This window comes from Leopardus geoffroyi, chromosome C3, assembly GCF_018350155.1.
Source record: "Leopardus geoffroyi isolate Oge1 chromosome C3, O.geoffroyi_Oge1_pat1.0, whole genome shotgun sequence".
Taxonomy (NCBI): domain Eukaryota; kingdom Metazoa; phylum Chordata; class Mammalia; order Carnivora; family Felidae; genus Leopardus; species Leopardus geoffroyi.
The window spans coordinates 38,890,427-38,914,013 of NC_059338.1; the positions used below are offsets into that span (position 1 = coordinate 38,890,427).

The 23,587-nt window shown below is 38.7% G+C and overlaps 2 protein-coding genes across 11 annotated transcripts in view; one reads left to right on the top strand and one right to left on the bottom strand.

The window, feature by feature from the left end:
- The window catches only part of VASH2 (vasohibin 2), a 51,363-nt gene extending 42,309 nt beyond the window's left edge, over positions 1 to 9,054 (top strand). The window contains exon 8 of the transcript XR_006705715.1: positions 8,817 to 9,054. The gene's annotated coding sequence lies outside the window, so the exon portion shown is untranslated. The remainder of the gene's footprint in view (positions 1 to 8,816) is intronic.
- ANGEL2 (angel homolog 2) lies at positions 313 to 19,197 on the bottom strand. 10 transcript variants are annotated; one of them, XM_045452496.1, is made up of 9 exons: positions 18,943 to 19,197; positions 16,171 to 16,496; positions 11,361 to 11,617; positions 10,598 to 10,667; positions 9,052 to 9,473; positions 7,904 to 8,030; positions 7,441 to 7,498; positions 4,131 to 4,294; positions 313 to 2,264 (listed from the first exon to the last, which is right to left on the bottom strand). In XM_045452496.1, the coding sequence occupies exons 1-9, from the start codon at positions 18,999 to 19,001 to the stop codon at positions 2,113 to 2,115; spliced, it is 1,635 nt and encodes a 544-aa protein (XP_045308452.1). In that variant the 5' UTR covers positions 19,002 to 19,197; the 3' UTR covers positions 313 to 2,112. The 10 variants fall into 10 exon arrangements, with proteins under 10 accessions (XP_045308452.1, XP_045308456.1, XP_045308458.1 ...); XM_045452500.1 differs by having other exon boundaries at positions 18,984 to 19,080; XM_045452502.1 differs by lacking the exon at positions 16,171 to 16,496 and adding an exon at positions 14,255 to 14,504 and having other exon boundaries at positions 18,943 to 19,037.
- Between the last annotated feature and the right edge of the window lie 4,390 nt (positions 19,198 to 23,587).

Below are 23,587 nucleotides of genomic sequence, written 5' to 3' on the forward strand. Positions count from 1 at the left end.
TTTCAAACATGCATAGTATGTTGATATCAAAAGGTATAGTAAAACCAAAATTCATTACTCAACAGTGTCTCTTTCCATTTTAAAACTTGGATAGTACAGCACTTCAGACTGGGGGGGATTTGGCTTCCGCGATGAACCAGGTTTAAATGCTCTTGGCAGGTAAGTACAAGGCTCCAACAGAGTTTCCAATTCTTCTGACCATAAAAAGGAAAGACAAGTAGATAATTTTAGTGGAGCTTTAAAAACCTGTGGGAAGGTTATTACATGGACGCTTTGGCCTCCAGTTCACAAAACACTAGTACACTTTATAGGTTAAAGTAGAAAGCATTTTTATGGATTAACTCTACAAAGTGAAGCACATGAAAAGGGCCTAAAGTCAATATATTAATCAGGATATAAAACATTAAGTTTTCACAGAGGTTTTCAGGGATGTTAGTTTGCCAACAATGACCTATACACAAAATTATTTGTTAATAAACTCACGTAACACAAAGCGGTACTTAATGAATTTTCTTTTTTCTTTCCCCAATATTAAAAGGGATCAATTACACTATTATTATTTGACGGCAACAATATCTGCTAATTAGAACACTGAATATTCTGCAAACTGTTACTAGAAAATGTGGAAAATCTTAGAACTACAGGTAATACTGTAAGTAAAAACCCAAAAAAGTGAGAAATGAAACATTTAAAAATAATTGCTTATTACAATTTTTACTAGGCAAATCCTTATAACCCACATGCTTTGTTCAGGTAGTCATCTGATTTATTTTGTTAAAAAATAACTGTAGTCAATATACTTTCGTACAAAAACCTTTGAAGTCCAGGACTTGGAGGAACTACTGCTTTCTAATTTCACAGGAGTCATTCTACGAAGAATGCCCATTGTAGAAACTTTTATAATTCAGTGTAATTCAAATATAAAATTACTACTTAGTAAAAACGCACATAACTCTTTGATCCTAATGCCTCAAAAAAGGGGACATTTTCACTTTTCCGGTTTTAAAATTTTTGATTCAAACATTCACATAGTGCCAGCTGTGAGACTAATTAGACCTGCTCTTAACCATTTTACAAAAAAAAATGTCAGCACCATGCACCCTGCGGCCTCATGATAAAAGAAAACAAAGTAGCTAACATCTTAGAAACAAAATCACTAAGCTTAAATTACTACTTGAGAGTATTAGGTCTCCAAGTTGGTATCTCCCCACTAGTTCTGCGGGCTTCCTAAGTATCTGAGGCAAAACCAAAATAATCTTATAGCTGACATTTTGTTCTAAAGACAAGCTTCCTAATAAAATAAATTTCTATAGAACTGGTTCAGAAAAATAAAGTCTCTCCCCCAACCTAGGGATGTCTTCCTGAAATGGAATAGAAAAAAGGAAAAAAAAATTGCTAGGGAAACGAAAGCGTTAAAACCCAGTCTCTGCCTCTTTCCGGCATGCTGGAATGGTCTGTCCCACAGGATGGAAAAGAGAGGGCATGTGTAAAACTCTCCTACTACATTTCCCAACAAAATGTAGACACATTACATGGCTCAGGATAGTAATAAGCTGGATTAAGCAATTTGTACAATTTTAGAAAGCATCATTACGCCCCCTCAAAACCAAACTAAAATGGTTGGTTAGACACTTGTGAACGACCCAGTGATTTCTGAGATGAATTAGGACTTGACAAACAGATGGTCCGCACAATGAAATCAAGCCTTCTGGAAGGGAAATGAGTTGTGGTTTGCAAGAACTCAGAGATACTTTGGATCCACTGTAAAGCTTGCCAAAAACATCAACTGAAATTCTTTACTAACACTAGAGGATGCACTATATTTAAAAATCACTGTCAATTTTACTGGGATTTAGGATAAAAAATATTTACAACTCTTTTACAATAAGGAGGGAGCATTTAGAACTCACTGGTCAGGAAAATACTTTTTCATTATTACAAAGAAAATTGTTGTAAACTTGTTTCTTCCGACATCTGTTTGAAGCCTTGAACAGAACCTCTTCCGAAACTCCACAGCGCAAAAATAAACATGCAAACTCTCAAGAGCTATTTTACACTTTGTGAAAAAGAATACAAATTGGACACAAAAGTATATGTGTCATCAAAGAAGAGTCACAGCTCAAGTCTGAACTTAGCCAATAAAGGCAGATGATCCGAAGAGTTATTTTCATTTGGAAGTCCGTTAACAGTCCATAAGTCTTGTTCTGTAAGGAGTGATAGTCTGGCCAGAAGTTTCAAGCCACCAACCAGAGCAACTTCAGCTCCTACATTAAAGAAACACATTAATATTTAGCATAACTGTGTCAACAGGTCACTGTAAATGAATCACACAAGTCTTTATTTTTTTAAAAAATGATGATCAGGAACTTCAGATCCCTCTAGAAGTCTAATAGGAAACAGTTCTTAGAATATGACTAAATTTCATTTAATTTTTTGAAGTTTATTTATTTTGATAGGGAGAGAGAGAGGGAGTGCACGTGTGAGTAGAGGAGGGGCAGGAAGAGGGAGAGAGAGAACCTCAAGCAGGCCCAGTGCTGTCAGTGCAAAGCCCGATGCGAGGCTTGATCCCACAACCCTGGGATCATGACCTGAGCCAAAATCAAGAGTCAGATGCTTTAACTGACTGAGCCATCCAGCACCGCATGATTAAATTTCATATTGAGTTATAACCTAATTATAATTCTCAGACACACAGCAGTTTCAGATGTTTGTTTTTTTCTAGTTCAGAGTTTTTTGTTTTCAGTTCTACGAATAATCTTATTTTTCTGTTTGTTTTTTTTAGTAATCTCTATACCCAACATGGGGCTTGAACTCATGACCCTGCGATTAAGCTCTGCCAACCAAGCCAGCCAGATACCCCTGCAAGTAATCTTTAGAAAAAGTATCAGTGTAAAGATAATGTTAGAAGTAATTTGGGATTGACAACTACATAAATTCATTTATCAACTATTCTGTAGTTGTATAAAGCAGAAAGATCCAGCCATGGTGGAGTAGGAAGTTTATAAGGTGACTGGAGAGAGAATAAATTAGTAAACTTTGGGGACACCTGGGTGGCTCAGCCAGCTGGGTGGCATTGACAGCTGGCAGCACAGAGCCTGCTTGGGATTCTCTCTCTGCCCCTCCCTGCTCATGCTCTCTCTCTCTCAAAAATAAACATTAAAGAAAAATTAGTATACTTTGGTCCCACAGAGTCAATGCCTACAGTAGAGAAAGAGGATGTATTCTAACAGGATCATTGGAGATGCTGGTCCATGGCACACTCCCGCCACCTAGTGAACACTTACAGCATGACAACTACCCCTACAACAAATTCAAAGCAGGAAGACTATTTCCTAGACTCGCTCTAGTGGGCAGGGTAAACCAAGTCCTGAGTATTACTAATAGTTATCCTCAGTAGGAAGGAAACCACAAATAGGAGAAAAAAGGAAAAAAGTAGTAAAAAAAAAAAAAAAAAAAAAAAGTAGTAAAAAAAAAAGGGGGGGGTGGAATCAGAAAAGACAAAACATCTGCCCGCATTTTGGACTTTCGAAGTTTTCTGAATGGTATTTTTTTGACTGCCAGTCATTTTAAACTGCATTTTCTTCTCCACATCAAATCATTTGGTTAATATTTAAAACCTTACTTTCACTGAATCATACAAGGAAAAGTGTTTTATCACCTTCGCTTTTTGAAACCACATATTCACATAATGGACTTATCGATCTGGAAAGATCCAGTATTCCAGGGTCAACAGGACAACACTATTGCTGGCATTATAGGCAAGGTCCTCCAATGAAGGCAGCATGTCTCAGTAAAACTTAAGTACAACACTATCTGATGTTGCTGTCACAAGAAAAACAGTACACTTATGGCAAGTAAAACCAATAAAATGAAAACCAAGAAGCTGACTGGAACTGGAAGGAGGCACTAAGGACAGACATCGTAGGCAATAACTTGCTTTGAGGTGCATCACTGCCTCTGTGTTTTGCAGGGGATTAGCTGATAAACTCAAACATATTACCAATTTCAAAATATTTTAAACTTTTAAGTCTAGAACTTCACCAGATGTTTAGCTGACCCTCTCAGCCTCAGCCCTTAGGTTTTAGTTACTGTATTCTCAGGCACAATGTAAGATCACACGCATTCTTTACCTGGCTGCCCAGCAACGTCTTCCTTTTCGGCAGAATAGAAAATATAATCCACAGTTATGGCACTTCGGGAATGACAAGTGGTCACTTCTGGAATTCCAGTGTCAGGAAAATAATGTGAATAAACAGACGACAAGCTGAAATGGTGGTGTAAATTTGAAGATAATCTAAAATGAAAAGAAAAAGTGCTTAGCATCCATCAAGTTTTTGATTTTTAGAACTCCTCCTATTTATTTATTTTTATTATTATTTGTAATGTTTATTTATTTTTGAGAGACAGAGGGTGAATGAGGGAAGGGCAGAGAGGCAGAGAGAGAGAGAGAGAGAGAGAGAGAGAGAAAGGAGACACAGAATCTGAAGCAGGCTCCAGGCTCTGAGCTATCAGCACAGAGCCTGATGCGGGACTTGAATCCAGACCACGAGATCATGACCTGAGCTGACGTCGGAGGCTCAACTGACTGAGCCACCCAGGCACCCCTAGAATTCCTCCTTTTTAAAAACATTTTTTTTTTTCAACGTTTATTTATTTTTGGGACAGAGAGAGACAGAGCATGAACGGGGGAGGGGCAGAGAGAGAGGGAGACACAGAGTCGGAAACAGGCTCCAGGCTCTGAGCCATCAGCCCAGAGCCCGACACGGGGCTCGAACTCACAGACCGCGAGATCGTGACCTGGCTGAAGTCGGACGCTTAACCGACTGCGCCACCCAGGTGCCCCTAGAATTCCTCCTTTTTAAAGCACTTTCTCACTTAATATCCAGACAAAACCAGGCATTCAGAGAAGCTTTTTAAAAGAGACAATATCACAATCTGACATTCATTTATTCATGTAGGGATATCCAAAACCCATTAACAAGGCTGTGACACACAGAGGGAAAAAGCTCAATAATTAACATACTAATGTGATTATTAATTGTAACATATTTGAGAGCCCCCACTTATTAATACGTATTCTAACACAATTTATAAGTTATTTGTTGTTATAAATTTAATTTAATTTAATGACAGCACACAAATGGGGGAAAGGTACAGAGGAAGAAGGAGGAGGGGGAGAGACAGGAGAGAGGCTCGGGGGCGGGAAGGGAGAGAGGGAGAGAGAGACAATCTTAAGCAGGATCCATGCTCAGTGCGGAGCTGATGCACGGCTCGATCCCGTGACCCTGAGATCATTACCTGAGATGACAATCAAGAGTTGGATGCTCAACCAACTAAGCCACCCAGGCGCTCCTGTTGTGTTTTTAAGAAAAAGTAGCCTTTATGAATGTTATGTAGAGTCCGCCAGACTTTCATTGTCAGAGGGCCATATTTTTCTATGATTATTCTTGCTGTGATATATCAGATAATTTTGTACTGCATCTTAAAACAGGTTCTGTAATGGTTTATATTTATCCCATGCTACACATACATGTGATATACTAAATAAAGGGTTTAAAAATCATTTCCTATAAACATATCTTGAAGATTAAAGGTCTTTTATATCATGGAAAATTTTTTTTTAACTTTCTAAAATTCAACAAAAATTTAACAAATATCTACTAAGTTCTAAGCACTATCTTAGGTGCTTAAGATACACATATAAAGATGCTGCCCTGCTTTTTAAAAAGCTCAATGTCAGGGGCGCCTGGGTGGCTCAGCTGGTTAAGCATCCAACTTCAGCTCAGGTCATGATTTCACAGTTCCTGAGCTCAAGCCCTGTGTTGGGCTCTGTGCTGATAGCTCAGAGCCTGGAGCCTGCTTCGGATTCTGTGTCTCCCTCTCTCTCTGCCCTTCCCTTGCTCGCGCTCTGCCTCTCTCAAAGATAAACATTAAAAGAAAGAAAAAAGCTCAATGTCAAAGAACAAAGGTAACTGTTTCAAAATGCCCTTACTTTCAAGTTTTAGCAACATTTTATGTCTAAGGACTTATATTTACAACACTATTAAATGTAAAATATGCCTCCTGCAAACTGTTCTCTATCAATTTTTTGGTTTATAGATATAAGCTCTGCATATAAACACACTATATTTATATACAGATACTTAAAAGTATCTTTTCTTATACCCCATTTTGTTATAAAAACATTTTAGAATTACTCAAAACCAAATATTTGTTAGTCAGATTAGCCTTTTTATTAATCTTACTCAGGGAAGTTTTTACTATATTTGAAAGGTTTAATCACGAATTTTTAAATATTCTTTTTTAAAATTTCAAAAACTATTACTTCCTATCTTACTAGGTTCTTACATATGAGAGAATATTTTGTCAAAACAAGGTATGCAAAATATAGTAAGACTGAGAAGAAAGCAGATAAAATGAGTAAGAGGTGATTCTAATTTGGTCCCTAAATATAAATGTTAAAACAAACATTAAAATACGAATAAAAGGGCTACGATATAAAATCAAGACATTTCAAGAATCTCCCAAAGAGATAAGATAAGACCTCCATCCCGTGGTATTAATATTCATCTGTTTCTCAACCATAGCCCCAAATATTCATGCATCTTTGATAACCGGTAATCCAGGCATCTTCACCCCTCCACCTTTGACAACCCCTTCCTGTAGTTTAAGAGATGTGAATGTCTTTATAAAGTATTTATAAAATTTAAGTATAATTATTTATGTTGGTATATCCTTTTTTTGAGTCAATTCCCCTACAAACTGTAAGATCCAGTAAGTCAAAGGAGGCTAAGCATGGTATTTTCCTGTGATCTTGACCTTTGTAAAAGCACGTAATAGCGATCAATTTCTGAGTACTAGCTGGCCCAGGTGCAGGGACAGGCTCTTTGCTTTAAATAACACTGCCTTGGGGCGCCTGGGTGGCGCAGTCGGTTGAGCGTCCGACTTCAGCCAGGTCACGATCTCGCGGTCCGTGAGTTCGAGCCCCGCGTCGGGCTCTGGGCTGATGGCTCGGAGCCTGGAGCCTGTTTCCGATTCTGTGTCTCCCTCTCTCTCTGCCCCTCCCCCGTTCATGCTCTGTCTCTCTCTGTCCCAAAAATAAATAAACGTCGAAAAAAAAAAAAAAATTTAAATAACACTGCCTTAAGCCCCTCATAAGAGTCAAACATCAAGCTTTCCATGCTTTATCTCACGCTATCCTCACAACTACCCAAATTATAGGTAAGGAAACTGAATCGCAGAGATCTTAATTTTCTTGCTCAAAATTACACAGCTAAAATGTAGCAAAGTTAGGACTGGAACGCAGGTCTATTTGACTCAAGAGCCAGTTTTCTTCATCAGCATGGAATTTTCATTTTTTATCCAAAGAGATTTTTGAGAAATGATTTTTTTACCCAACTAAAGTTAGTAAATGTCTATTGTTGGCTTTTCAGAACTCACTTTTCAGCTGTCACTAGGACCTCTGTTTTGTCCAGCTCTGTTTGTGTCAGATCACCATCTGTAAGAACAAAGAGAAATATATTAAACTATCAATATACTCTTTTGTTCTAGTTTGCCACAGAATAGTCCTCTTACGCTAGGAACGATATTTAAGATATATCTAGTTTAGACAGGATGCCTAGTTAAATGTTTCATCCGGGAATCTGTATGTTTTGATGGTCTCCATAATTAGCAAAACTGATTTCCAAAACAACATGCAAGTAATTCATGCAGATAATTCTGGAAGGCCAACTTAAAAATGGTAAATTTAGAGTTCTTTAACAAAGAATTGAACAAGTAAGCATTATGTTTTTATATATGAATATTCATCCCTGAGATGGCATCCCTTGAAAAATTTAGTTTTAGGTCTTCAAAGGGAACACTACTATCAAGGAGACTGGCAAAATATACTGCAAACACTTACCTGTCTTTTCTACTTTTGGTAACTGCTGTACCTCATACACACAGTTCTGTGAGATACCTAGGTTTGGGGGCCAAATTGGAATAGATAAAATTCTTTGTCCCCGTGAAGACTGTTCCTGGCCAGATACCTAAACAAAATTTCAACAGGTATCTTAAGTGAACAGATTTTAAGTAGTTTATGTATTGAAAAGTTTATGTCTTAAATAAGAAGAGGAAATCCAAGAATGGTAAATATTACCCTTTCTTTATCATAGAAAGTGATTATTTGTGCTTTACAAAATCTTATTCAAATATAGGTCAGAAAAAAGTTACTGTTTACATAAAAATGGCAATCTTTTCCCACACGTTATTCTAATTTGGACATCTACATGGTCTATAGCTTTAGACTAATGCTGCACCCCCCTTTTTGCTCCCTGCAACAGAGCTCCTATTATATAAAATACTTAGAGAGATCAACTCTCACAAAATTTTAAACCATCACTGAAAACTCAGTGGTGGAGAGTTTATTTTGGTTAAAATCCTGAAGATGAAATAAATGATCTGAAGCAACAGAGAGCACAAGGAAGAAAAAAACATGGGATAAACACGGGATATAGGCAGCTAAGGAATTAAAATATTTACCATTATGAAAAGGAAGATGTGCATACTAAAGAAATATTAAATTACTGTTTTGCCAACTACACTGTCCACATCCAGCATTCAAAATTCCGTTCTACCCCCTTATGAATAGTTCCTTATTTATGAAGTATTTTTTTAAAAGTTTTAGTCTTTCAGTATGCTCCGCACGCAACGTGGCTTGAACTCACGACTCTGAGATCAAGAGTCACATGTTCTATTGACTGAGCCGGCCAAGCGCCCCTTTACGAAGTACTGTCTGTCAATGCTTTAATTTTTTCTTCTTCTCCCCCATTTAGGATATTCTGCTGCCTGCCAATTCCTCCAAGCAGAATGTTGCCACAGATAGATGGGAAAGCTGAAATTCAACCAAGTGAACACAATTACTCATTAGTAGTTGGGAAAATCATCATAGCTTGGTGAAGTGAGGGTACTGGGTCATCTGAGGTTTTCAACAGCCGTATGACCACGATCCTCATGCTATAGGAACAGAGACTACGTCCGTTTCCTACTAACCATGAAGCAAGCACTTACCTTTCCGATGGCGAGTCCTTCATAATTCAATTTTCCTTCCTTTATAAAACTATAGAGTGGAGAACCAGGAACAGAATTAAAGTCACCGCACATCACGATAGGGCAGAAGCTGCCGTCTTTCTGATGGGCAACACTGGAAATCTCTGCCAGAAGCATCGCCAGTTGGGTCAGTTTAATATCCCCTCGCCTTGGATTATACAAGAGATGTGTGTTAGCTACACAGATCACAGGAGAGGCAGCACGTGGAAGTTTGGGCTGCAGGAGTAACACTAATCCAACGTTGTCTCTGTCCAACAGAGGGACATCACGGCGGTAGAATTCCACCGGGTTCACTGATAAGAGTGAAAACTTGGAATGTTTGAAGCAAATGGCACAGCCGTCGGGTTTCCTTCCTGTCCGCATCTTGTATTCACAGTGATAACCTATAAGAAAGGCATAAATTTAACACGAGGGACTACCACTATAAACATACATATGGCAAAACACAGCTCTCCTGATATCTTTGAACAACGTTTATCAAAGTATATCCTGCAAAACATTAACAATGTAGGATGTTAAGTTTGGGACTGGGTCTAGGTCCTAGGAATGGGTCTCTTTACTTGCAGACTTTAGTCTCCAATATGTTAATGTGCATCATCACGCTGTCATTTCCATCCTAGTAAAAGTTGTGACAAAGACTACATAAGGGCTTACGATAAGCTACCACCACCATCCCCACCCCCTGCTATGACACAGCTCTGACCTTTTTGCCTATAACTCTTCCCCTGTTCCACTCAACACGCACCTGCCTCCTCACCTGCCTTGAAGCACTCCTACGTCAGGGTCTTTGCTTTGCTATTTCCGCTGTCTGGAATGCTATAGGCATGGCTTGTTCCTTCACCTCCTTCAAGTCTTTGCGCGAATGTTACCTACCTTCTCTGATCATTGTTTAAGAGTGAAACCTGACCCATTCTACTTTCCTGCTTTTCTCCAAAATTATCATTACCTAGTGTGCTATTTAAGTATTTATTTGACTTGTTGTCAGCCTTCCTCCACCAGAATGTAGGCTCCACAAGGACAGAGCCTTTTTATCTATTTGCTCACTGCTGTACCACCACAGTGCATAGGATATAGTAGGCATTCAAAAAATATTTGCCGAGGAAGGAATGCAAAGTAGGCAGCAGTTCTCAAACAGATGCACTGTTTCTAGAAGTGTTCACTTATCAAGCAGGTTTTTAGCTTCTACCCATTAGCTAACCAGACAGAATGATCTCTGATATAGAACTTAGAATCTGAGACGTCTAGCTGTGGGTAGAGCAACTACTGGAAAGGAAGCTAATAAGAGATTCTCACATGCTTTTTTGTTTGAATTAAAATGCTATATGAACACAAAAGTTTCCACTTGAAATACCTCAATCTCTTCCTGACTTTTTGAAATGGATATTAAGTTTTTTCAAAATTAAGATTTTTTTGCCCAATATACCACACATCTTTGTTAGCAAGTATTGCTTTCACAGCACGCAGATCTTCCAAAATAAATCTGGCTAAAATAAAAGTTACATTGTACCCAAAGATTCCAAACTGGGTCTGATTTCTGCTCCATAATGATCTTCTTGAACTTCTTGCAAACAAAGTACCTTGGAAGAAAAACATGGTGTGAATTAAAACAGAGCCCAAATATGAACTTTCTGGTGCTTTCATCTTTAAAAACAGGCTTTTAAAATTCTAAAAACCTAATGAAACTTGAAATAAAAGACATAATCCTTTTCTTCTTTTTAACTATCAAATTAACGTTTCCAAATTTGATCAGTCCCCAAACCCTGGCCTTTAAATACATGAAGCTTTGTCTCTTACTATCTGAAACTTGTATTTCCCAAAAGAAATCTTTTTAATTTACATATTGGAGTCTTTTTCTTGAATTAAAATGTTCTTTTGTACTAAGTCCTTCTTGAATTAAAATGTTCCTTAGTACTATGTCCTTTTAGTACTTTCCAGAGGTCATTTCTTTGAATGCCATCATCTAGATTTTTACAAGAATGATTTACATTTCAAGTCAAAGGAAACCGTTACTAAATAAATACTTCATATACTGCCAGTCTCTGTCTCAAAACTGACGGATAAGTAGAACTTTTTGGATCTTTTTTGAAATTTTAGTGATTATTTATACCAACAACCATTAGCAAATGACTCTTTGGAAGTCATGTTACGTTGTTAAAAACTGTTCCATCACTGTATTTAAAACCTTCTCATACCACAAACGAAAGGGATAAAACCATTCAGTACACAAGTGAACTTTTATGTGAAGAATTTTGATGATATTCTGCACTTACATCTGCATCAAAGTGTTTAATTTCTTTCAAAATATTGGGAAACCTAAAACTCCAGTGTAAAACTGGCTGCCGGCAGTGTCTATAGAGGTGTGAATTGTCTTCCAATAAATCTTGTGAAAGTATATTATAGGACATCACTGAGAAGTCAAACTTGTTATCGCTGTCTTCACATTTGGGGTCAACATTTTTGTCTCCTAGGATCTTCGTCTTGTCTTTATTATGGTTACATATATATTCCCAGTGCCGTTGTATTGTGCCTGTTAAAATATATTGAACAACATATAAAGAGTTAATGAAAAACAAACCATCAATTTTCCTTATGTCAGTTTTTTTCTTGCCTTTTAAAAACTCCTACAGGCAATGAACAGAACGTTTTCCCCTAGGAAATGGCAACATAGCACTAAGTAACTGGAAGTTGTCATCAAATTGATTACAAAGGCAGTAAAATGATATAATGACTGACCAACAGGTACAAAACAAGTTTAAAAGGATCTGGCAAGTCATTTTGGAGACTTGAGAGTGTGTTAATAAAGCTAAGACTGAATAGGGGTCCTAGTTTCTCACTTACTTATGGTTAACAAGTGGCTCTGCCAGATAAGCTCAGCAACTTCATAACCATAACAATATACAGTTGACCCTTGAACAATGCGGGGGGAGGGGGGTCAAAAGCACCTCAAAAGCATCTGCATAAAACTTCTGACTCCCCCAAAACTTAACTAGTAATAGCTTACCGTTGACTGGAAGTCTTACTGGTAACATAAATAGTAGATTAGCACATAATTTGTATGTTATATGTGTTATATACTGTATTCTTACAATCAAGTAAGCTAGAGAAAAGAAATCGTTATTAAGAAAATCATAAAGAAGAGAAAATACATTTACAGTGCTGTGTCATACTTATCAGAAAGGCACACGTGTAAGTGGACCTACGCAGTTTGTGTATTGTTCAAAGGTCAACTGTATTTGAATGTCACAGTTGACTGTTCAATAAGATGATTTTGCACTATATTTTATTTCCTATGAGTAAGATAAGATCATCAAATGATTAAGTTCTAGCAAGAACTCATCTCAGAATTCTGGTTTAGACATGAATGAAGGGTGTATGATGCCAACATGTGGAAGCAGTATTTAGTGGAATGATGCAAACGAAATGAACACAAGAATTCTTTTTAATGCACACCAAAGCAAAAGTTAGAGAGAACACAGGTGCAGAATGCTAGTAAATGGTAAGGGCTGGCTGAAAAGCCCAGCATGCAGTGAGCGACCAGGAATTGTGATAGTTTACATTCTGCAAAGACACAATACGAGAGGAGAATCAGACAGCACGAGATTTTTCAACTATAGGTAGTCCTCGACTTAGAAACGACCTGCACACACACGCAAATGTACATACACCCCTTTGACCTTGTCTCTCTCACCCCACCATTAAGGAGGATACTCTTACTGCCATGGAAACCATGAAGAAAAATGTGGAAGTTTTAGAGATTCCATGAGCTCAACAGAAGGGGAAAACAAAGGGAAGAACTTGGGAAAACAGGTTTGGAGATGGGACTTTCAAGCATGATTAAAATTACATGAAAAACCTCAGTCCTAGAACATCTTCCTTCTCCTACATGAAGGTTTTCGCTTCACTGGATTACAATACCTAGGATTCCACTAATTAAAAATTAAATTGAGGAAAAATATTCTATACATAGGGGAAAAAAAGACCAAAAGGAAATACACCAGTATTTTTAAGAGCGGTTATTTCTGAGTGGAAGGACTGTGGATGATTTTTCTAAATCGTCTACAATGATGATATATTTACAATCAGAGTATCAATAAACTCTGTAGAAATGCCAATAAAGTAAAAAAATTTTAAATATCCTCTGGTAAACATGTTTAATGTCTGCTGCATGGGGGGAATAGAGATTTTGACCAGAGGCTCAAAGAGGAAGATAATTTTTATGAATAGTGAGGTCTGGGTGGAACGTGGTGCTGGGAGACATACGATACCATGAAGGTACTAAGCGCCTGAGAAGAGTAAAGAAAAAAAAGGTGGAAGGAAAGAAAACCAAACTCAACAAAAGTCTTCAAGGATTACAGAACTTAGCCTACAGCTTGTCCTATACCCAGGAAAGGGATGGAAACCATATTCTTCCCTATCCTTCACTGAATAAAGAGAATCCTACCTGCAAAGGCCCAGAACTACACCTAATTGTACTGACTCCACAGAACTACCCTGAGATTTGTAACATAGTTTGTATGGGGAAAACGGAAACTGATGATCCACAACTGATTCTCAAGAACTAATTATCTAGAACACAATTCATTCATAAATTGGGGACTGTCTATTGATGGTTTTTAGCCACAAATCATAGTCTTTGTATGTATACGAGATGCAAAGGGCTCTAGTCATGCAAACAAAATGCAAGCCACCATCACAAAGTTACAGCCCTACCCTGGAGCCACCATCATATTAAGATACGAAAAATGAAGGTCTAAAAAAGGTGTTCATATTTTCCTATAAAATATGTATATGTAAGGGCACAGAAATGCACTGAGAATTGTATAGTCCTGGCAAGTGTTTGTAAGCCAACTCTTCTTGCAGTTCCATTTCTGAAGTAACTGAAACCATCAGATTATCTAATTAAAGAGTGGCTTTCAACCTTCTCAAGCTTGTATAACTCTTTGGCATTACTTTCGTGTCATGGCCATCAATCCCTAATAGACTGGGGCTGGCTGATGGGGTAAATACATATTTTCTCCTGACCACATTTGCTTTTAATAAACATATAGAAATGTGTTTGAGAGCTAGGGTTCCATGGAAGACAATCGGAAGACGACTGAGAGAGGACAGTCTTTGGCCTTCATCTACTTCACAACATACAGTCACACTACAAAAGCTTATATACCTTCCATGTCAGGAGGAACAAGGTGATCACAGCAGAGAAGACAGATGAATCAAAGAAAGTAAGCAATAGGCCTGATCAGGTTTTTAGGGCGCCTAATTAAAAAGTCATAATTGTGTCACACAATTCCTTCAAATACCACTTTAAAGTGATAGGCAAGTTAGAAGGCTGTTCTCTTGATTGAAAAGTATTAGTGAATTATCGGAAGTCACAAATATGGCTTAACGAAGAGCATTTTCCTTATTCACAATACCTAGGAAGAATGGACATATAAAGAGTCAGGTCGCAATCAAAGTTTATCAGTATGTAAATGTCATCCCCCATTCATTAAAGGGAAAACACCACCACCACGATTTTCTGAGTACCTACTATGAAGCCAACAGTGTATTAGGCACTTTGATATGTCTCATTTCATCCTCAACAGGCTTTCAAAGTAGGCATTATTTTACACTTGGAAACCAAGGAGCAGAGAGGCTCCATAACCTGTCCAAGCTGACACAATTAGTGGTGGGACAGAATGAGAGCAGGGAGTGGTTCCTGAGCCCATGCTTATGTCAGTAAGCCACAACTCCACCTGGGAGCACACCAGATTTACAAAGGCTAAGCAAGAGAGCAGTGTGCTGACCTGATCAACAACGAATACATGAATGAAAAGCCATCTCATGTCATCATACAGCCCTAGATTTACAGGTTATGGATTGACTGTTCTTAGGAACCTAATTTTAATGCCTCTACAATACATCTTTTGTTCATTCAAAAGAATATTGACTTATGAACACATGCTGTGGTTAAATATTATACAAATAGATTTTCACTTTCAGTGCTTACAATTTCTACTCAAATGTGTAGTAGAATTTCTATTTAAAAGAGCACTAATTAATCGTCTAGCTAACCTTCGAGCTCTGACTTCCAAGTGAGACTAACTCTGTACGTCTTCCTTTGACAAACTTATGTCAGCTCTCTACACAGAAACACTTATACGGTCTATTTTCAAATATCTCCAGAGGAATTATCTTCACCGAAAACATAGCCCAGTAAGAAAGACAACTCCAAGTTCCACTTAGATAATTCATACATACTTTGGGGGAGGAGGCAGGGCTGGCAGCACAGAGCGAGTCTAGTGAATTGCAAACAATCTGACAAATCTAGAAATAATCAACATATTTAGAAAAAACTCATTCTCAAAGCTGAAAAAGTTGTGGTTCCCTTATTAAAAGATAAGACATCCCACAGACTCAAGATTATGTGTATAAACCTCAGTACAATAAATACATTGAGTAAGCTAAAATCTTACTCTGTAAGAAAATATCTTTCAATTAATGATTGTGTGTCTTTAAGAATATCCTTTGGTCTTACATTAAAAAGTTAGCATTAAAAATAAAAACATGAGGGGCACCTGGCTGGGTCAGTCAGTGGAACGTGCGACTCTTGATCTCAGGGTTGTGAGGTCGAGTCCCATGTTGGGTGTGGAGATTACTTAAAAATAAAATCTTTAAAGTAAATAAGCAAATAATAAAAACCTGAAATTTAATTTTTTTATAGATCTGTGGACTCCCAAGAACATATACCAATTTCTAGAAAGTCTAAGGACCTGTTTTTAAATCAATGGATTTGATAACTATTCTTAAACTTAATGTTTTAATCTAGTCCTACATTCTTTCCCAACCTCATTCTCCCCCTCTCTCTTTATATATAGTTTCCTGTATTTTTACTGTCAGATATACACAAAAGATAAAAATAGATATAAATCAAGACGTCATTTAAAAAAATAATTTCCTTTTTCCTAATAGAAAACTATGGGTTGAAAACAAATACTAAACCCCTCCAAAACCCGGAGGAGGTTTTAAGGATTATCAGATAGGAAAGTTTCCTTCTATGGCTTACATCTATTTTTCCACCAAGATAAACGTCACCTTTACCTTGGTGTTTTCTTCGTTTTGATGAAGGCTCATCTCCCTCAGAGTTCATGATGTAACTAGAGAGATGAATCAAAGAGCTGTGGCTCAGGCTGTCAGGTCTCCAGTTCCAGTACTGAAACGGAGTTCTAGACTCAAACAAACAAGGTGGTCTCCAATGTAGTGAAAAATGCCTACTACTGAAGTATGGGTAAGGAGCACGAGAATAATGTCCAGGCCACCTCATACAACTAGAAATATGTCTGTTCCAGCAACACCTTTGCAGATTCTCCCACGGTGTAGTCCAATCTCTGCCCAGACTCTTCTGGTGATGGGGAAACATGGGGTATCTAAAAGAAATAAATACACTCCTTGAGGTACCACTTTTTGTTCAGCTATAGCACATTAAATCCAAATCTGTCTCCTCAAGGCAAGATAATGCCTGATATTTAAACTTTGGCTTCTAGGGTGGCTGAGTTGGTTAAGCGTCTGTCTCTTGATTTTGGCTCAGGTCATGATCTCATGGTGGTGGGATCGAGCCCCTTGTAGAACTCTGAGCTGAGCATGGAGCCTGCTTAAGATTCTCTCTCTCCCTCTCTCTTTCCCTCTCCGTCTGCCCCTCTCCCCTGCTCATGTGCTGTCTCTCTCTAAAAATATATATATATATGTATATATGTTATATAATATAATTATATTTTATATATATATACATATATATATATGAATCTGAAAAAAAAAAATCTTCAAGATCTATGAAGGACAGGCAAAAGCAGCCATGATTTAATTATTAGTAGCAATACCTCAAAGCTGTCCTTCAACACCTATGAATGGTATTCTAAATACTTAACATAGACTCCACCAGGCTCCCAAAACACCACATACACTTCAAAAAGTCCTCAGTTCAACTGAGAGATTAACCATCAAACTGGTTTTCAGAGTAGCCTTCTAGTATCTAATAAACTCTGGATAAATAAAATCCACAGCAAACATAAGAATTAAATCACTATGGAATACATGAGCTGACTACAATTAAAGCCAATCTCTCCTCCAACTTGGGTTTGTAGTAAAAACAGGCTTCTGAACAGTTGTTTTTAACCAAGATTACATTTTCCAAACATTTGTATAGCTAAGAAAACAAAAACCTATCACAACTTCACCAAACTACCTTTCTTGCTAATCAGCAGGTGGATAATTTATTTTCCATCTTTTTTTTTTTTTCATGGCATGCTTCTCCTTGAGGGAAATGAAATGGGATAGAGCTTACTCATTAATAATTCACCAACATTCCAACCAATATACTGATCATCCAAAACATCGCCAAAGTAGTGTTATCATTAACTTGAATAATTTGTTCTCAGGCACTCTTAAGAAACAATACAACTCAAGCACCATCTTCTTACCATACTATTCTGGCAAAAATTTTGGATTCAGAGGACTTCTATCCTTTCCTAGAATTCATTAAAGGTACACTTGAAGACAGTGTTAATAATGTTCACTTCTACCACCAAAGAAACTTAGTTTAAATAGTATTTACTGTTTTTTTTAACTTTTATATGTTAATTCAAAGGCATTTAAAATTTTTATCATATACTTTTGCTGTTCTATATAATTTATTATGAACTTTTGCATTCTCCAATTGTTCTCTAAATTCAACTTAATTGTAAATCTTTAAAGGCATGACATGGGCATGCTACTCTGCTTTGTGACAACTCTGAAAGCCATAGAGATTTGGGTGCTTGGTCCATGCTAATAAGCTACCATGTTGCCATATAATACTCGTGGCTGCAAAACTTATTCTTTGTATTTGTAATTACTTATAGAGACGTCTTTTGCTCTTAAGATGATAAGCTCCTTCAAGGCCAGAGCTTTCTTACTCATTTTAATCCTGGCCTCTTCCCAAGTGCCTAGCACAGTGCCTGGCACACAGCTGGTACTCAGGAAAACACTGTTGAACTGAATTGTCATCAAGCCCGGACTATAGGAGATTAAAACCGGATCCCCATAATATATAATAATTAATACAGTGCTGTTTCCCAGGTGCGGTATACCAGTCCGTTTCATACGGTACACAATTAAACTTTTCGATTTTTCACATCTAAGTATTTATTAGGAAAAAAAACCATAATCAGTACATCAAACCCAAGATTTCACGGGTACTGCTTGGGGCGATGCTAATATAGGCAGCACTACTTAAGTGCTTTTTCAAAAAAATGAGTCAATTTCAAGGAAAATGCAGTAAACACAAGTGTGGAACGAGAATTCGGTAATAATCGTAAAGGCTGGTACACAAATGACTCAAGTTTGAGAGAGAGACACTAACATCGCAAACAGCAAACCCCCGGGCGTGCGTGCGATGCGCGCGCCTCTCGGGGTCAGGCCGCCCCGGGACCTACTGCGGACGGGCGGCTTCCCCGCGGACGCTCAGCTCCCGGCGGGTGCCGAGGCCTGGGAGGAGGCCGGGGACCGGGGCGGGGGTTCAGGCTGGCTCGGGGGCAGGGCTGGGGGAAAGTGGGCCGGGGCTCCAAGGCCCAGCCAGGTCGGGAAGGCACTAGCCCTGCGGGCGATCGATCGCCCCGGGCCCGACCCGGGCCCGGCCCGGCCCGCGTCGGCCAAGCGTCCCGCCGGCTCCGCGCCGGGTTTACCTATCCCTCGGGGTCTCCGGAGGCTCGTCCCGGCGGCACCGCCGCCCGGACCCTCTTCCTCCTCCTTCCTCCCCCAGCCCGCCCCGCCCCGGGTTTACCCGGGCCGCCCGCCCCCGCCCCTCCCTCCTCCCTCCTGCCACCCAGCCCTACTGACCGGCCTCTTCCCACCACACAGCGGCCGTAGCCCCTCCTCACACAGCGCCACGCTTCCATTTTCTCCTCTGCGGTCGTCCAATTCCCAGGCTCGGGGCTCGACCTCTACACCTGATGCGGCGGCCGAAAGCACCAGGGGCTCCCCATCACTAGACGTCGGGACTCCCGGCCGGGCTGCAAGGCATGCTGGGAGGTTCGGGCTCGTCGGCCGCCAAGTCCCCATCTTGCGCCGCGAAAGTCTGCGAATTACAACTCCGAATTGCGTTCAAGTAGCATGCGCAGAGCGGGGGAAGCATGGGCGGCCATTTCGGAATAGGGCAAACACCCGACTTCTGTCTTAAAGAAACAAGAACTAAACTAAGAGCCGAACAGCTCTGTGTAGGCCTACGGGAGGGTAGGAGGTGGTGACTTTGTGAGAGCTAAGAAGAAAAAAACGTGTTTTAGCGTATTTTTATGATGTCCTTGGGAGATTCAAAAGGCGGACGCCCCAGGTGGGGAACAGTGTACCCGTAGAACTGTGATACCAAGGGTTTTTGCAGTTAATTTTGGAACGCATCCTCAGGGCTCACTTTTAAGTGTGTGTGTGTGTGTGTGTGTGTGTCTCGTGTCTCTCAATATTAGTATAGGACTCTAGATTATTGGAAAACATTCTTTAAGTGGAGACCCTTCTGAAAGGGAGAGGGGGAGAAGGAGAGGGAAAGGGAAACTGAGGAAGGAAGAATAAAGTGGGGGAGAGGGAGAGGGAAACTGAGGAAGAAGGAAGAATAAAGTGGGGGGGGGGAAGGTTACTGCAATTGTAGGCTCTTTGGGAGAGCAGTGAGTGGAGTAAATTCTTGGGAAGGCGTTTTTGTTGTTGTTCTCTTGTATGTTAATAAGGAAATCGGATGTACTTGAAAAACATTTTTCCTCAGTATAAGTATACTTGATTGCCATCATTTGTGATTGTTAATGTTCTATAACGTTAGTGCCAACGCCGTAATAGTGAATACCGAACAATTGCTTCTAGTGGGGATACAGGGCTAGGTTCCCCTGAGCCTCTGGTCGCATTTTAGCCACCTAATTGATACATAACCTTGGTTTATATGTGTTTCTGCTTAAAGACACTTCATTTAGTATATATTTTTGACTCCTTAACGTTGAATTCGTGGCCGAGCCTGAGTGAAGCTTAGCTAACATATTTTCTCCATAAGCACATCACAGAATTGTGCTTAGGATCCTAAGCACTTAGGACAGCGTTTCAGCACTACCCTTGGGGACCATTTTTAACAGCAAAATCACCAACAAAAGCACAAAAATGTGGAAAACATAGTACTAAATAGACTGTGAAGAGGACAGTTGTTTATAATGTGAGGGCTGAAACAGGAAGGCAAGCTTTGCTTCCTTCAAGCTCAGCTGGGAGTATGCAACAACAAAAATTTTCACCACTCTGCATGTGTCCATGAATGAATGCAAAAGCACTTGCAAGTATTGGTTTTGGAGTTACAGATAAATTTTAGTAGGTAGGCAAATTCACAAATACATAGTGCATCAATAATGATGGTCAGATGTATTTCTATTTTATATTGCCCTCTTTTCTGGTTGTACTAAAAATTTTGCAGTTTATTATATTTATTGGCTACTTTCTTGTATGTCTTATTTCCATAATGAGATTGTAAGTTCCTTGTGAGCAAGGACCATGACCCATTATCTTCAAAATTTACCCCACCTAGTGCTGTGCCAAGTACACAGTAGATTGTAGGTATTTTTGAATGAATGATAAACACAGGACCAGAAGTAGAGCAGATCTGTGAATGAGCAGAAACTTCTCCCTCTAGTACATCCTATGTCCTCTGGTTTGTAATGTGTTAAGGAGAAATGTAACACTTTGAAATAAGCAAAAAAGATTAATGGATGTCCTTTCAATGGAATGCTGGAGTTTGGAGGATTGTCTGATCCTGAAAGATACTCACCTTTATCTTGAATCAGACTATTTTAGAATTCTGTAGTGATTAAAGTTAACTTGTAGAGAACAGATGGTAATACAAATGATTGTTATCTGTGAACATGTGAGTCGAGTTCTAGCCAATGGAGAGAGAACTCTCCTTCTCTGCAGAAAAGCCAGTTTTGCATCCATTTGCAAGGTCAATATTACTGATCTGTAAAGTGTCGGCTGTTTGGATTCTCCTGGAACAAATTGTAACATCTATCTGAGAAGGTTAATAAAAGAGTTAAATAAAATCCTTTTGTATAACTATTTTTAAAATTATTTCTTTTAGAGTTATCCTTTAACAGTTTTGCAGTTCCCACCAAGATGCCCGATGTATTCATTGGACAGAACCAGATCAACTTATGACTAGGGAGCTCTAGCTCATGGATTACCAAGTCCAGGTATTTCTTTTCCTGCTTTCAGAGGTGGATCTGAAGCACAGCAGAATTTTCTTCAATTTCTGTTTTCCTAATTTTAATTTTCTTCTCCACTGGTTTTGTGTTTTGGTTTATATATGGTCAATAAATTATGCCTCTCCTATGGCAGCAGTGATTGGCAATTTGGTAGTGTGGTCTGGCCACTTGGTGATCTCTGTAAAAGGATTAATGGCTTACAGAGGTCTTTTTTGCATGGAGTGAAAGACAGCAGAGAATCTGGCTTGTTATTCTTGTTCATTTGTCTGTCTATTTTGAGCTCAAGAATTCTGTGCCCACTGGGAAAAACAACTCTTTGGCATCTCGACTAGTGAGATTTTGTGCTTCTGTGTTGACTCTTGACACGTGGCTGAAATTGTAGACTCAAAGCCATAAGTTCTCTATTTGCCTGTGTGTCTATGTGTCTGTTATTTACGAAGGGCTTTACCTCTCATTATATGAACGTGAGATGTCCTACATCTGGAAGATATTAATAAGTGAAATTATGAAGTTTATTTTACTAAAGGAGCTGTCCTACATCTGGAAGATATTAATAAGTGAAATTATGAAGTTTATTTTACTAAAGGAGCTGCGCTCTAATTGGTTTATAGAGATAAATTAGCACTTGTATAAATATTTTTAAAACATTTTATTTTTAAGTAATCGTTGCACCCTGTGTGGGGCTTGAACCCACAACCCAGAGATCAAGAGTCGTATGCTACACTGACTGAGCCAGCCAGGTACCTTAGCACTTCTATAAGTTTAATTCCTAAAATTACTTGAAAAAAAAGATAAATACACTTTAAATATGATATACTTAAAAGAAAAATATATTATTATAGAAACTAATAAGAAATGTTGTAAGAATCAAAGTTTACATAATTAAGGTCAATCTCTAGTGAGCAGGTGATTTCTTTCTTGAAGTAGTTTAATGTTAACTAGAAATGGGTAGAGACATTAATTGATGTTTCAAAATACCATCCCATCATAGTTGCACAGATAGTCATGGATTGAGGCAGTGAAGAAGGGTGGTCAAGAAAACTTCAGGGTCCAAGGTCTCTACTAAAAGGAAACCAAGTTGTTTGGACAAGCATACAGATACTCATCAGCTACTAGGGGACTCCTTAAGACCTCAGGAACTTGAATTGACTGGACTGGGGTGTGAGTAGCAAATATGGCAAAAGTGTGAGTTAATAAACCTCTCCCAGAGGGACTGATGTTTAAAAGAAAGTGGAAGTGCTTGAAATCCCACATTTCTGTGATATGGGGACTCTCAAGAATTCCTAGACTGATGAGTTTTTGTGTTTCTGTGTTTACTCTTGGTCCATGAACGTTCTTCCTGCCCAAACTTTAAAGCAGGTAAGACTGCTGTCTTTCACTAAAACTGCCAAGGCTGATTATGAAGAGAGATGAGATGGAGAGATGCAGTGGCATGAAGTCAGAGAGTGTCTCTCCTCCTAAGGAGTAAGTCACTAGTGGAGGCACTTTTCAGGGTGTAACAGAGGTTCAGCGAAGCTCATGAAGGAATTAAGTACTGTACAACTAGAAATAGACATGGCTAGAGCTATGGAAATGTGGCCGAAGAGAAAATAATACTCAGAATACAAATTTTGAACAATAGCAGAGAGACTTAGAATTATTTGAAAATTGTTTTTCCAATCCTTAAGCAGGGAAGTGACCATTTCAGCCTCTGGACTGGGATGTCCAGATTGGATCGGCAAACAAGGCAGAGCCAGGAGAAAGAAGAAAAGTCCAAAACAAACTGAAACAGAAACGTTTTACTTTGACACAACTGGAGAAGGCCTTCGCTTGTTTCTAGAGGACAGAAAGAATCAGAAGGTAATACCGTATTGGTCAAAGGTTACAAACTTGCAGTTATAAGATGAAGTTCTGAGACCTACTATATAGCATGGTGAGTATAGTTAATGATAATGTATTGTATATTTGAAATTTGCTAAGGGAGTAGATCTTAAATGTCCTGAACACACACACACACACACACACACACACACACACACAAATAGTAACTAGGTGAGTAGGTGAGGTGATGGGTATGTTAAGCTTGATTGTGATAATCATTTAAAAATGTATACATATATTAAAACATCATGTTGCATACCTTAATATATAGTTTTTAGTTGCCAGTCATACCTCAATAAAGCTAGGGGAAAGAAAATAAGTTGATACCATAACAAATGCATAACATTTGTAGTTTGTTAAGTTCCAATTTAAATAATCTTTCCAGGTACTATTTTAGTTATACCTCT